The sequence below is a fragment of the Lethenteron reissneri genome, chromosome 13, assembly GCF_015708825.2.
Source record: "Lethenteron reissneri isolate LAM-NWPU_2019-01 chromosome 13, ASM1570882v1, whole genome shotgun sequence".
In the NCBI taxonomy this organism is placed as follows: Eukaryota; Metazoa; Chordata; class Hyperoartia; order Petromyzontiformes; family Petromyzontidae; genus Lethenteron; species Lethenteron reissneri.
The window spans coordinates 6326365-6341555 of record NC_083791.1 but is presented as its reverse complement, the minus strand read 5'-3'; the positions used below and the strand labels follow the sequence as shown (position 1 = coordinate 6341555).

The 15191-nt window shown below is 47.1% G+C and overlaps 2 protein-coding genes across 2 annotated transcripts; one reads left to right on the top strand and one right to left on the bottom strand.

Moving 5' to 3' along the window:
• Positions 1-2248: 2248 nt before the first annotated feature.
• LOC133342049 (N-alpha-acetyltransferase 50-like) lies at positions 2249-7229 on the bottom strand. The gene is made up of 5 exons (XM_061550950.1): positions 7097-7229; positions 5239-5375; positions 4953-5072; positions 3916-3982; positions 2249-3295 (listed from the first exon to the last, which is right to left on the bottom strand). The coding sequence occupies exons 1-5, from the start codon at positions 7102-7104 to the stop codon at positions 3028-3030; spliced, it is 600 nt and encodes a 199-aa protein (XP_061406934.1). The 5' UTR covers positions 7105-7229; the 3' UTR covers positions 2249-3027.
• Positions 7103-12094, top strand: LOC133341944 (uncharacterized protein C05D11.13-like). Its single transcript, XM_061550786.1, is given in 5 exon segments — positions 7103-7182; positions 8549-8571; positions 8574-8611; positions 10938-11494; positions 11896-12094. Coding segments are annotated over 5 exon segments (897 nt in total).
• The last annotated feature ends 3097 nt before the right edge of the window (positions 12095-15191 follow it).

The window sequence follows — 15191 nt, the reverse complement described above, 5'->3', positions numbered from 1 at the left end:
TTGCAGAGAACAGCCAAGAACACTCCGGGGACTGCCCCTTTATGCTCCTGAGCGTGGCCTCGCTCCGCCCTCGAACACGCCCCCTTCGAGACCTTTCCCGAAGGTTCTCGACCGAGCATCACGGTGTCCCTCAAGCCCCCCTCGAGCCCCTCTCACTACCCTGTCCAGGTCACGTGCCCTCCCGGGTTCTCCCAGTGTACCATGCCCTGACTTGCCCTCTCAGGCCGTCACCAGGACGATGCCCAAGAGGGCCCGTTCGCATGCCGCACTCACTCTGGCCCCAGAGAGATGTTCCCGACGCACAGTAGCACTCTTATGACTGTGCCTGGCGCTAACACCATAGTGACACCCTTAACGTCACCACACGTGTTGCAGGCGGCATACCTTTAGTGCCGCAGCGTGCAGTCCGAGGCCAAATAGTTAAATACATTTGACGGACTGACAGCAGCGGGGAGACCCAGAGAAACCAACTGTTGACCGGTTTTGTTCATTCGTAGGACTCTGCTGCAAAGTCTGTTTCTGGGGACCATATATGTTGTGTTGGTAGATCACACGCATCTTTTCAAACTCCAATCCCATGAGCGTCAAGGTGGTGCCATACCCTGGCTCGACAGGGTAAGGTACAGCAAATATGGACTCCATATGTTCCATCCATGAAAGTATTTCCCTCTCGCATGCGTGAGGTTTCTCCGGGTCTTCCGACAACGCCTGAGTACAGAGAACTGCAGAGCTTGGTGGGAAAATTGGCACCAGTTCACTGCATGTCTTGCAAGGCCGTATTCAAATATGCTCAAAATGTCCCCCCCAATATATTGCTAGAAAACAGATTTCTGTTTATATGATTGTAGTTATGGTTGTACTTTATGAATCCCTAATCTCTGCCATTACATACAATGAAACAAGAAAAGGTAATGCAATACACTATTAGACATTATTGTAAAAAATATATATAAAAAAATTCAACCCCATGTGTTAATTAATTATTTTTATTTTAGGCAGGAAATTCATTTTAAATTGAGATTTTTTTTTTCTGGGGGGGGACCCCCAGGAAGATTTGGTCCCCCCCAGTGTTGACTCCATGGCTACGGCCTTGATGTCTTGTTTTTGTTTCCTCTCGCCTGAGTCATTCTCTCTCCTCAAGAGTGAACAAACACACTGTGCGTGTTACAAGTTGCTATTATCTTCGGTCACTATCGAAATAAATTTGAGGAAATGTGGCCGAATGACAGGCAGCAGCGAGGCAGACAACCGTTAGGCGGCTGTTATAAGAATCGTTAGCACATTAGTCACGAATGCTCACTGCTGCTAAGTATGCGTTTGGAAACTGAAGGTGGAATTGATTACTATCCGCCAAGCAAAAGGGCCCCAAATAGTAGAAGTGGGGACTCCACATATACGGTTGTCAGAGGCAGATTTTTCGGCAGTCAGAGCATCAGACAACAGAACTATACTGAGTCAAGGCTACATTACAGCCTTGAACGGATGTTGAACATTTTTACACTTCCAGAAGCTAAAAAAACCCACCGGCAAACGTTTAGATGTGAATTACTGTATTTTAACCTGCATATCGGTTGAAACTGTATACTAAATATTACAATTTATAAAAAGATTGCTTTATGAATGCACGTCTCGTGTATTGGGCGCCCTCTTGCGGCATCGCTGTTTTGTGGCCAATCACAAACTCGCTCCCTTCCACGACTGCCTCTGAAAACGTTTGGATAACGGCCCTTCTCCAGGGCAAATTAACTAGCTAGACTACTCAATTTATTAACCTTTTAAGGATTGATGCCCATCAACATATTCTAGTATGTTTATGCAAAGGCACCACTGTCAGATGAAAACTTGATCGAGGGGAAAGGCCAAAAGGCAGAAAAAATCAAAGACGCTGCTTGAAAACTTACAATAAACCTCAAGACAAGGATAGTGTGCCGAGGACATACCATGAAGACACAGCACTAAGCAGCACTTCCAACGTATAAATTCCGTAAGCTCTTTGGATTTTGCACGAGGGTTCATTCATGCTAGTATCGATAAACGAGTGGTTAAAATGTGTAACCATGCAAATGGTAGAAAATTAATGGCATCTGTTAATTTATGTAGGATTGTGGAGATAGCCATAACATGCAAAGGTAAGCAGATATGCACCCATAGTGCCCACCATATGCATGTCAAAAAAAGGATAATCTATGATAAATTTCTATTTTTCATACACTAGAAACCAGTAAAAAAACTCCAATACAAAAACAAATTGTGGAAATGCAGTTTTAATATTGAATCCAAAAACAAATAGCAGTCTTTACTCTTTCAGCAACATCAATTCATTTCCAAACAAATGTGCCACCTCACAGGCAACCTCAACATGTAATCTCTGATGTGACTTGGAAATAATTGGATTTAAATCAGTTACTTAAAAGACCGTTCTCATCCGATCCGCTTGTAGTTGTTGATGGATGTTCCATGAAGGTAAAAGCAACAGCCTACAGATTCCAGGCAAATGTCATCTGTACTTTCTCTGGAACAGTGAGTTTTCAATTGATCATGAATGTCCACCATCGTAATTCAAGTGTGTATTCATTCCAACACGGTTGGCGGGTCCTGATGTCCCACTTCTTTGCATCAACAAAGCAGCAATCCTTAATGTAGTTGGAGCTCGAGAAATTCTGCAGCCCTAATTCTTGCATTCACTTGATCCAAATGACCCATAGAAAACGATCTTCCATGGTCAATCAATAAAACCCATTGCCAACAATACAACCCACCTAAAACCAGGTCAATAGGACATATTTTGCTCCTTCAATGAAAAAATATAGATCATAAGTTAACATGTAAAAGCATTATTTGAAAGGCACAACCAAATTGTTGTTTAAAATGGGAGGCTGTGCAATGCGTTTACATTTTTTACAGAACTGCATCCAAGGCAGTCACACAGCAGGGCACCCCATAGTTTGATATGGCATGCTAATATGTCCTATCAACTTAAACCCAAACACACACATGCCCACGTTAGATTCCTGCGGCCAAACCCAGTCACTTCTCATTCTCTAAACTGCCATTGCTGTGGTGTGCTGAAGTTTGTGCCTCCTGCCCATCCTCCCGCTCTGCTACGTGAGACGTAGAGTGCGGCGGGCCCAGGGCCAGGATTCCCCGAGCAGAGGGAGCTCCCCGCAACGTCTTCTGCAGCACGTGAGCGTCTGCCGGCTCGATCCGCTTGTAGTACTGCGCCTTTGTCTCCAGCACCTCGAAGCCAAACTCGCGGTAGAACCGCATGGCCGACTCATTATTTACTTGCACGTGTCTATGGAGAGAAGGTAAACGAGGGGATGAAATGTCATGCCAACGCGATGGCTTCTGCAATGCTTTCCCACGTACATTTTGTACTTGGGATGTATTGAATTTGTGATAACAAATCTTCAGCGCCGCACGAGATTACATCACGCGGAATGATATGAGTAAGGCGCGGCACGTACATGTGCGACATCGCCTTGGCCAAAGAATCGATTTTGCACTGGTATTTTATAATTCATTTGGCCAGTTTTCTATATTCAACAACTTTACAATAAAACTTAATTTATATTGGATAATCTTTATAAGAGTTATGATAGCATGTTAGACAGGTGGATGGACTGACAAGAAAAGTTAAGGCATTAATACTTTAAACCTTAGGTGTTATGCAATAAAAAGTACATACATCAATGCAAATATGACTGTGCTAACCATAATATATACTGCATTAATTAGTTCAGGCAGAATAGTGCCTGATAAATGTAAGTGTATGTTCAATTCCTATAACAAAGCATGATTCCTTCTGCTATCGGCTACTCATAGCAACTTTAATGGATTTGAAGTCTCATGCTGAAAGAGTCAAATAGCTCATCCGTGTAAACTAGACAGTATGAAGATTCGTGTGGCACTCACAGGAAGATGTTGTCATACGTTCCATCTTTCTCACAAATGGCCAGCACATGATTCAACATTTTTGTTCCTGTAGAAACAACCAAGACCATTAATTCAATGTATTTTATGAAAACGGTGCTATAAGAAAACATGGACTGGATTTGTATTTATTTAAAGTACTTAATTTCACAAATTACACTATACCACAAGATAATTTACCAGTAAACAATGCATCTCCCTTTTGCAGCATTATCATGGTAAACAATGTGGTTCAAGTACAAATGTGTCTTTGCAGTACTGCATAAACAGTACTTAGTCATGTCATGGGCATATAATCATTATGGCGGTAACCCGGGGTACCAGATAATACAAAATGGCCGATACAATTTCATTTTATTTCCGGGACACTATTTTTTACAGGGGTCTACTTAACTCCACGACTGGGGTACAAATCAATCCGAAATCAGTGCTACTCCACAATGTCGAAACAAAGCGAGGACGCGATTGCACCGAAACCCTGAACGCTCGTATGCACCATAGTGATGCATCGTGTACAGCTCGTCAAGATGAGTCAATTGCCGTATCGCCGACCATCAACAGACTAAAAATGACTGCATCACGGACATCATGTGAGAGCCGGGGTACTATGGAACCCCAGGGTACCGCCATAAGGTTCATATGTACATTCCTTTTTGTCAATCCACTGCTAGGTGATGAACTTCCCACACCATGCAGGTCATAGGGGTAATTTCACACTACTTCACTATGCTGATCAGTGCGAGGAGCATAAACGTGGAAGCATACAAGTACAGTAGAACAATGTATTTTGATGCAATGCCCTCTGCTGCCCACCACGAAGCCCTGCAAGACTATGACAGCCTGTTTGTAGATGAGTGTCCAATCATCCATTACTAGTCAGGCTAAATTTCTGCTTCGCTTCCAAGATCTGATGAGACCAGGCACATTCCAAGTGATTTACTCTAGTCGTAGGCACGCTTAATACGTGCAGTAGGAATGCAAATGTGTGTAACAGTTGATGTGCACGATATCTTGCTTACCAATTCCAAGCCGACGGTAACGCGCTAGGCATCCTAGCGTCATTATGTACAAGCGCTTCTGGTTGTTGGAGAAATCCACCCGGCAGCAGACCGCACCCACCACAATGTCATTGAAGTATGCTGGGTTACACAAACACATACAGCGTCATAAGCATTATATTTCCCAATGCACAAGCAAACGCAGAAATTCCAAGCCACTGAAATTAGTAAAAGCTGTATGCTCAACCAAGAGATGACAAGGATACTGGTCACTTCTGAAATGTAGGGTGCATATACGAACACTTACCCAACCGCGCCAGTTCGCCAACTTCCAGAACATCTTTATAAAACTTGTCGTTGTAAAACACTGGAAAGATGACCTGATTTAGCCGCTTAAGTTGCTTTATGTTGTGTGGGGTTACCTCCCCAAGCTCTGTACGGAACCTGTGTGTCAAACCAGGCATGTGTAAAGGGGAAAGTTGTACTTTACCATTTGAAAAACAATATTATTTACAGTTAATGTCTCGCATGTACTATTACATGTCAACACAATGACTAGTGATTTCAATCTCTTAAATTGCATTCTCTTTAAATGCGTTTAGCCGGCGTATAGTAAAAGACCAGGTCTTTAGAAATAAGAACAGGCCACTGAACCAATCTACCAATGTGTCAGAAAATAGCTCTATGGAAATAAACACGGTACACCTTTTTATAGTCTATGGTTCTTTTTCGGTAACGTCACGTAGATAGAAAAATAATAATAAGAATAAAATTCATTTAATAAAAATATCACGACCTTTCGATCGCAACACAAGCAGTCGTCATCAGGAACAGGGAGGTTAGCCTCTGAGGGCGAGCTGTTTATAAAGGTTCAGAGATGGGCGTATTCGGAGTATGCGTGGTTAGGAAATTAATCTTTCGCACACAATCACTAACCCCCAATTCCCTCGCCTAAACTTCTAAACCCAGGCCCTAATCCCAAACGAATAAAGTCAGAAACCCAAACCATACATGAAAACTGAATAGGCGACCCTTCATATTTCATCACCTGAAAGCAAAAGTGGGAATCGGCAAAAGCTCAAGAAACATCTGTGATTTGAAAACACGTTTGGCATACAGGTCACCTTTTTTCAGCCACGGCTAAGACCAGCCAATGATATGTGAACCGGTCTTGGGACCACATTCACCAACAAGCCAGGGGTCTCCAGCATGATAAAAGTACAGGTAGAGCAAAACAAAGTGCAGTACATGGTTTTAATTACGCACACACTCAAACCCTTACAGGTGGAGGGACAACGTATGCACCATTACTGTGGGGAGTGGAAATATGGCAAGGCCACGGATGGATCCAGAACTTCACCTGGACCATCAAGTACATTCCCAGTTCTAATCAGTCAGGCGGATTCCCTTTGCGTCTACGGGGTGGGCAAGGCTTCTGTATGTGATACCACAGCGTGGTGCTTATCAGCAGAACTGCGGCAAGAAAACGCCGAATTCCAGCCATGGCGCTCAGCGTGCCCTCTATGAACCTTCCCGAAGACGCCACCCCCCTCGTAGGCCGGCATGGCACCGATGTCGCTACCACCCACGCAGGCGCCGTGACACCAAAGCCGGGGCCCCATCCGTTTAGCTTTTGACATTTGGCGAGATTACGCTGCGGGGTCCCGAGATTTCCAAACGCTGGGGAAGCCCCCATTTCTTCATTCATTCTCAGCCAAACGCCGCAAGCCACTCGGGCCGTGCTGTTTCCACAGCCGTGGGGGTCCGGCCCGGCTCCACGACTCCCCCTGTCCGCTCCAGCAGTGTCTGCCGGTATCGACGGACACGGCCGCGCCCTTGGTCCGCCGGCTCTCCTCAACTGCAAGCTCGAGTCTGTGACTCCCGATGGCAAAGAAGGGACTGCGGCCTGTTCGCGCACACAAACCCGCGCTTGCCTACTTATCCTGCCGCTTTCCCCACCGCGGCCCCCCGCCGGCCTCGCACGTGCGGCACCCCCCCCTCCCCTCCCTCACCACCAACCTCGGGGCGAAATAAAAAGTTGCCTCTCTCTCTCATTAAAAAAAAACAACTCCACTCGCAACTTGACCCGCGTCCGGGGGTCGTTCTTAACTCGTCGAACGTTCGGGAAGGGTAACGGGCGTTGAGACGGAGCGCCGAATACTCACGGCTTCATGTCGAGGGGGAAGCCTCGCGGCCTGCCGCCTCTCGCAAGCCCGCGCCTCGTTGCGCGGCGCACGCCAAAGAGAAACTTGTATATGGGCGCCGTGACGTCACGAGAGGGGGAGGAGGGGCGTGGGGAGTGGGGGGGTAGTGACGCGCCGTCGCCATCTTTCGTAGGGTAAAGCGGGGTGGGGCGGGGGAGTGTTGGGGCGGGGGAGGGAAGTTTGTCGCTAACGGGGGCGGTGGGGGGCGGTGGGGGGGGGGGGGGAAGTGGTGGGGGCGGTGGAGGGGGGAGCGGTGGGGGCGGGGGGAGTAGGGGGAAGTGGTGGGGGCGGTGGAGGGGGGAGCGGTGGGGGCGGGGGGGGGGCGGTGGGGGCGGGGGGGGGGGCGGTGGGGGGAGTAGGGGGGAGCGGTGGGGGCGGGGGGGCAGGGGGGAGCGGTGGGGGGGAGTAGGGGGAAGTGGTGGGGGCGGTGGAGGGGGGAGCGGTGGGGGCGGGGGGAGCGGTGGGGGCGGGGGGGGCGGTGGGGGGAGTAGGGGGAGCGGTGGGGGCGGGGGGGGCGGTGGGGGGAGTAGGGGGGAGCGGTGGGGGCGGGGGGGGCGGTGGGGGGAGTAGGGGGAAGCGGTGGGGGAGCGGGGGGAGCGGTGGGGGCGGGGGGGCGGTTGGGGGAGTAGGGGGAAGCGGTGGGGGCGGTGGGGGAGGAGCGGTGGGGACAGGGAAGAGCGGTGGGGCTGGGGGGAGGAGTGGGAGGAGCGGGGGGAGGGGGCCAGTGGGGAGGGGGAGAAGTTGTGGGGAAGCGGTGGGGGGGGAGCGGTGGGGACAGGGGGGAGGAGTGGGAGGAGCCGGTGAGAGTGGGGGGAGGGGAACAGTGGGGGGGAGAAGCGGTGGGGGGGTAGGGGGTAGCAGGTGGGGGCGGTGGGGGAGGAGCGGTGAGGACAGGGGGGAGAAGCGGTGGGGGGGAGGAGTGGGTGGAGCCGGTGGGAGCGGGGGGGAGGGGGCAGTGGGAGGGGGGGCAGTGGGGGGTAGCGGTGGGGGCGGTGGGGGGGAGGAGTGGGAAGAGCCGGTGGGAGCGGGGGGAGGGGGACAGTGGGGGGTGGGGGGTAGCGGTGGGGGCGGGGGGGGCGTGGTTTTGGGGGGGCAGGGCTTGCCGTGCTTGGCGCGCTGCTGCGGTTTGCAGTCGGGTTCCCCTACCCAAGATGTCCGCCCTGCTCTGATTGGTGGTGAAGGGGGGGGGGTTGCTGCCGCTGCTGTGCAGGGCACAAGTCGCAGCCCCAGTGACGTCTGCAATGTCGGCCTCGTCACACGCGGCTGTCCGCTCGGTAAGCGCTCCAAATTGTCGTTCTTTTATTTTATCTCTCCTACATTATGAGGGCTAAATAAATTTCGGTTTCTTTGTGTATACTCTTTGGTTTTTTCGGTAAAGTCACGTAGGTAAAAAATAAATCGCGACGTTTCGAGCTCACTTTTTTGTGACCACGGAAGAGGCACCAACGTGAGATTAGAAATTGGCCATCTAAAGTTGTTTTGTTAGATCGCGTAAGATATAAATGTGTCGTTCAACCCGCCACCACCCGGCACGCAGCCAATCAGCGAGGTTTGTCACGTAAAAAAAATTGGCAATTCGTTATTAGTAGAACAAAATCGGTGTGTTGGAGAGTAAACCCACAATATTTACAATCTGAGCACGACATTCCGCCAGAAATTATAACTAGCATCAACCTTCTTGGTTCTTTCGGTAAAGTCACGTAGAAGGGAAATAATAAAATAAAATAAATAAAACAATAAAATAAAAAAATTCAACATAATAAAATACAAACTGATTACGTTTTATTTTTTTATTATTTAACAATTTTATTGTTTTATTATTATTATTTTATTATTTCCCTTCTACGTGACTTTACCGAAAGAACCAAGAAGATGAATCCCTGCAGTCACGAAAGCTTTAAATCGAAATTTAATCAGCATCAAATTACAATAATTTTTTGCCGTAATTTTTTTTCTCAATTTTCAAAAATATCTACAACTTTTGAAAGCGCCGTTTTATGTTTGAGGCAAAATTACGCAAGTTTTTTTTATCATTTATTTTATATCACAAGTGCCAAATCATCCTAACAGTTCTTTGAGTGATTAAGAAATCATAGCTCTTAGAAGTGAATTTAAATATCACAACTAAAGTTAAAATACATTTACATTCATTCACATTAAAGTTACATCGCGGGATCGTCAAAAAGGTCTGGAGATAAAGTCACGTAAAAGGGAAGTAATAAAATAATAAAAATAAAACATAATAAAATTATTCTCACGACGTTTCGGCCACAACGCAAGCAGCCATCCTCAGGTGAAAACCAGGTCCGTCGAGGCGACAGAGTCATTCAGAGTCATTCAGACTCTGCTTGCGTTGTGGCCGAAACGTCGTGGGAATAATTTTATTATGTTTTATTTTTATTATTTTATTACTTCCCTTCTACGTGACTTTACCGAAAGAACCAAGAAGATGAATCCCTGCAGTCACGAAAGCTTTAAATCGAAATTTAATCAGCATCAAATTACAATAATTTTTTGCCGTAATTTTTTTTCTCAATTTTCAAAAATATCTACAACTTTTGAAAGCGCCGTTTTATGTTTGAGGCAAAATTACGCAAGTTTTTTTTATCATTTATTTTATATCACAAGTGCCAAATCATCCTAACAGTTCTTTCAGTGATTAAGAAATCATAGCTCTTAGAAGTGAATTTAAATATCACAACTAAAGTTAAAGTACATTTACATTCATTCACATTAAAGTTACATCGCGAGATCGTCAAAAAGGTCTGGAGATAAAGTCACGTAAAAGGGAAGTAATAAAATAATAAAAATAAAACATAATAAAATTATTCTCACGACGTTTCGGCCACAACGCAAGCAGCCATCCTCAGGTGAAAACCAGGTCCGTCGAGGCGACAGAGTCATTCAGAGTCATTCAGACTCTGCTTGCGTTGTGGCCGAAACGTCGTGGGAATAATTTTATTATGTTTTATTTTTATTATTTTATTACTTCCCTTCTACGTGACTTTACCGAAAGAACCAAGAAGATGAATCCCTGCAGTCACGAAAGCTTTAAATCAAAATTTAAGGTCTGGAGAGTGAAAGTTTTAAGTGAAAGCCGCGTAACGCCGCTCTTATTCGACATATTGAAAATCATACTCTTTGGTTTTTTCGGTAAAGTCACGTAGGTAAAAATAAAAATAAATAATAAAAATAATAGGAATAATAATAGAAATAAATAATAAATTACGACGTTTCGGAGGCAACACAAGTCTCTGTCATCAGGTGGGACCATCACAGCTGAATTTACTGTATCAAGTGAGGAAAAATCCAAGAGACAAGCCCTTAAATACAAGCTCGCCACTCCCCGCCACCCCCCCGCCACTCCCCGGCAACCACATTCAGATAAGCCCCTCCCCCCCCCCCCCCCTTTAACGTATTTAAGGGCTTGTCTCTTGGATTTTTCCTCACTTGATACAGTAAATTCAGCTGTGATGGTCCCACCTGATGACGGACACTTGTGTTGCCTCCGAAACGTGATTTATTTTTATTATTATTTCTATTACTTTTATTATGTATTTTTACCTACGTGACTTTACCGAAAAAAAACCTAAGAGTATGAATCCTTGCAGTTACGAAAGTTTCAAATCTAGAATTATTGAAAGTCCTCAAGTACAGCAAAGCCGTCCGCGTTCTTTTTAAGTTTTTTAATCAAACTTAACTATCAGCCGTACATCCGATCGTGTCTCAAGACATTAAGTGAATAAGTAGTTGAAGGTGAGTTATTAAAAAATGTAATCTGACAAACAAACATATTTTGTAGACGATGGATGGAGCCGAACATCCAGCAACAAAGAAACGACGGCTAAATCGAGAAAGACAGCAGAGATGGATTCAAAAACAAAGCCAAGAAACTCTAGACAGGATCCGACAAGCTCGTGTCGAGTCACAGCGTGCAGCACGAAAACGGGAAATGTCTCTAAAATACCATGCACGACTAGCAGCTGACAGCGAAGGCCATCGCAAAGCCCAAAACCAAGAATCACTGGAGCAGCGACACGCACGGCGAGAAGCTAATGCCGAGTCACAGCGTGCAGTACGAGAGCGGGAAACGCCTCAAAAATACCACGCACGACTAGCAGCTGACGCCGAAGCTCATCGCAAAGCCCAAAACCAAGAATCACTGGAGCAGCGACAAGCACGACGAGAAGCTCATGCCGAGTCACAGCGTGCAGCACGAGAACGGGAAACGCCTCAAGAATACCACGCACGACTAGCAGCTGACGCCGAAGCCCATCGCAAAGCCCGAGAAAAAGAATCCGTGGAGCAGCGACAAGCACGACGAGAAGCTAATGCCGAGTCAAAGCGTGCAGCACGAGAGTGGAAACGCCTGAATCGCAAGCACGACGAGCAGTTGACGCCGAAGCCCATCGCAAAGCCCGAGAAAAAGAATCCCTGGAGCAGCGACAAGCACGACGAGAAGCTAATGCCGAGTCAAAGCGTGCAGCACGGGAGTGGAAACGCCTGAATCGCAAGCACGACGAGCAGTTGACGCCGAAGCCCATCGCAAAGCCCGAGAACAAGAATCCCTGGAGCAGCGACAAGCACGACGAGAAGCTAATGCCGAGTCAAAGCGTGCAGCACGAGAGTGGAAACGCCTGAATCGCAAGCACGACGAGCAGTTGACGCCGAAGCCCATCGCAAAGCCCGAGAACAAGAATCCCTGGAGCAGCGACAAGCACGACGAGAAGCTAATGCCGAGTCAAAGCGTGCAGCACGAGAGTGGAAACGCCTGAAGAATCGCAAGCACGACGAGCAGCTGACGCCGAAGCCCATCGCAAAGCCCGAGAACAAGAATCCCTGGAGCAGCGACAAGCACGACGAGAAGCTAATGCCGAGTCAAAGCGTGCAGCACGGGAGTGGAAACGCCTGAAGAATCGCAAGCACGACGAGCAGTTGACGCCGAAGCGCACCGTGTAGCTCAAGAGCTTTACAGCCAGATGATTCGCGATCAAGCGATTCACTTTATAGAGGAACGAGTTCATGCTCACGATTGCGGCCCGCTGAGTTTCATCTGCCAATTCTGCGATTCAAAGAACTTTAAGGATGAGCGTCCCATCAGATGGAACGTTCACAAGCTGCTGCCGAAAAGGAAAAGTCAAGCTGTCGAAGCCACAAGATGAGAACGGAGTCGAGCTGGAATATCCCGAATTTCTCCGTCAACTCATGTCAGATGACAACTCACCAAGTCGTACACATTTCCGTGACCACATCAGATCTTACAACAATGCTCTCTCATTTGCATCGATGGGAGAATAGATCGTGGATCTGTCTGGACGTGGACCGTATGTGTTCAAGGTTCAGGGACAAACTTACCACCGGATATCACATCTCCAGGCGCTCAACAATCAACAGCCGCAGTACGTGCAATTGTACATCATCGACAGCACTTCCTGTTGTGAACATGGCGTTTCGACGAGATCGTCCATCAGATCAACGACGCTACAATGCTCCAACATTGAATGAAGTTGCAATGGTGTTTGTCAACGAAGATGGAGAGCCTCCGTTTCATCGTGACATTCACATCTATCCACGAAATCCAGAAGATCCGAATCAGCCGTTCATCAACATCTTGAGTCCCAATATGGATCCGATGACGTATACGCTGCTGTTTCCATACGGTCAAACAGGATGGCAGCCAACATGGCAATGCGAAGCCTACGAAGGTGTGCAGATCAATAGAGTTCGAACCAACGTCAGCATGCTGCAGTACAAAGCAGCACAAACTGCTATTCGCCACTGCTTCAACCCAGTCATGAGCGCTGGAAAATTGACGCAGCAATGGCTGGTCGATTCCTATCTGCAAGTGGAAGCCAACAATCTCAACTTCATCAAACAAAATCAACAACGACTTCGTGCGGAGCAATATCAGGGACTCGCTGATCACGTCGCTAATCTTGCCAACAACGTGAAAGTTGCAGCCGGCGTCGCAGTCATCTTGCCATTCAGCTATGAAAAGGATCTCCTCGAAATATGCACGAGCGTTGCAATGATGCTGTAATTTTTCCACAAATGGGGTGTACCAGATCTCTTACCATGACAGCGAATCCCAATTGGTCTGAAATCGTCACCAACTTACATCCAGGAGAACAGTCATCAGATTGGCTGGACTTGGTTGCACAAATCTTCAAACTCACAGTGGATTCAAGCTTCCAGATCCACTATTCGACACTTCCGTTTCGTTAATGCGACCGCATTCACCTGAAGCGCAAGTCCTTCGCACAGCCAAAACTCATCATCGACAAAATCACGATGCTTCCAAAGCATGGACTGCGTTGCATTGATAAGCTTTTTCACAAAATCGTGCAGAACGAGAAACCGTTTGGAAGAAAAGCTTTCATCATTGGAGGAGATTTCCGTCAAACTCTGCCAGTCGTGCCACAAGGAACAAGAACGGACATCATTTAGACGTCCATAAAATCGAGTCCGCTGTGGAGACATTTCTTGAATCTCACTCTCACGACCAACATGCGTAGCGAAGGACAAGAAGACCACAATACTTGGCTTCTGCAAGTTGGAACAGGAAATGGCGCTCCAATTCCAGGAGTCGACGACAAAATCATACAAATTCCTCTACAAATGATGACGAACGCCAATCTTATTGGTGAAATCTTCAGAACTGAGATCCTTCAATTGTTGGTCGAAAACTTGGCGAAACGAGTGATCGTGTCTTCAACAAACAAGCAAACACTCGAGCTTAATCGACAGATCATAAGTCTCATCCCAGGAAATCCAGATATATATTATAGCGCTGATTCCGTAGTCTCCCAAGATCCCAGCGATGCTATGCATTTTTCAGTTGAGTTTCTCAACGATCAGACACCTTCAGGTATGCTGCCGCACGTTCTGCTGCTAAGGAAATGCATTGTAATCAGGCTGCTGATAAATCTGAATGCGAAGAAGGGAATGTGCAACGGAACGCGATTGATTGTCACAAGTCTCCAGTGCAATTTCATCACAGCTGAAATCATATTTGAGTGCAACCGAGGCGACACGGTCTTTATTCCTTGAATCGATCTGGCTCCAACCGACACTACTCTTACCTTTGTCTTGAAGCGACGACAGTTCCCGGTCATTCCTGCTTATGCAATTACTATCAACAAGACATAGGGACAAACTTTTAATAATTTCGGAATCAATCTGAAGACCGCCGCATTCTCACACGGACAGTTCTACGTGGCACTTTCTCGCTCCAGAAGTCACAGCAACGTGAAAGTCTGCATACACCAAAATCGTCAACAAGGACTGCTTCTGAATGATGATCGTCAGTTCACCCGAAATGTTGTCTTCCAAGAGATCTTCAGCATGTAACACCTCATCAATATCCATCATGATTAATCTCATGTACATAAAACGTTGAATATATAGAAATATGTATAAACACCCAGGTCTGTCATTCTGTCATTGTGTGACTAACGCTTGGCAGGGCTAAAGAGGGGCGGCTTCGCTATAACGCCCCCCCCCCCACTCCTCATATGCAGATAGAGGGGCGGGTTGACTATGACTAGGCCTGGTAGTGGCTGGAGGGGAGACCAATGGGAAATGGAGAGGAGGGGTAGTGGGGGAATGGAGGGGGTGGTGAAGGGTGAGAGGGTGGAGGGGCAGGGTTGTGGGGGATGGGGGAGACCCATATATCCTCAACCACTGAAGCAACCACATGACCAGTACAGTAGAAAACGCACAGTACTCTGCAATAACTAGGTTTGTCACGTAAACAGAACATGCCAATTCGTTACTAGTACAGCACACCAGTGTGTTGGGGAGAAAATCCACATTTCCAGTTACATTACATTTCTCTAGGGCTCCCTCTTGTGGAGATCGTTCCACCAGCAGTGGCTTGGGCAATACATTTCAGGGCTACCGTACGTACACCTTTAACTTTAATTTTACTCGACAGAAAATAACACGAGCCTCAATGAGATTAAATTGAAAACGCAAACCATCAGAATAAACACGAGAGGCACAAGTGGAGATCTAAACATTTTTGAATGCCCCTAAATATTTACAATTCTCGGAG

Excerpts from the sequence above, each read along its gene's own strand:
- LOC133342049 (XM_061550950.1), bottom strand. Across the intron at positions 3,983-4,952 it reads TTACCGTCGGCTTGGAATTG|GAACAAAAATGTTGAATCAT; the intron begins GTAAGCAAGATA and ends TTGTTTCTACAG. Across the intron at positions 3,296-3,915 it reads ACGTATGACAACATCTTCCT|ACACGTGCAAGTAAATAATG; the intron begins GTGAGTGCCACA and ends TTCTCTCCATAG.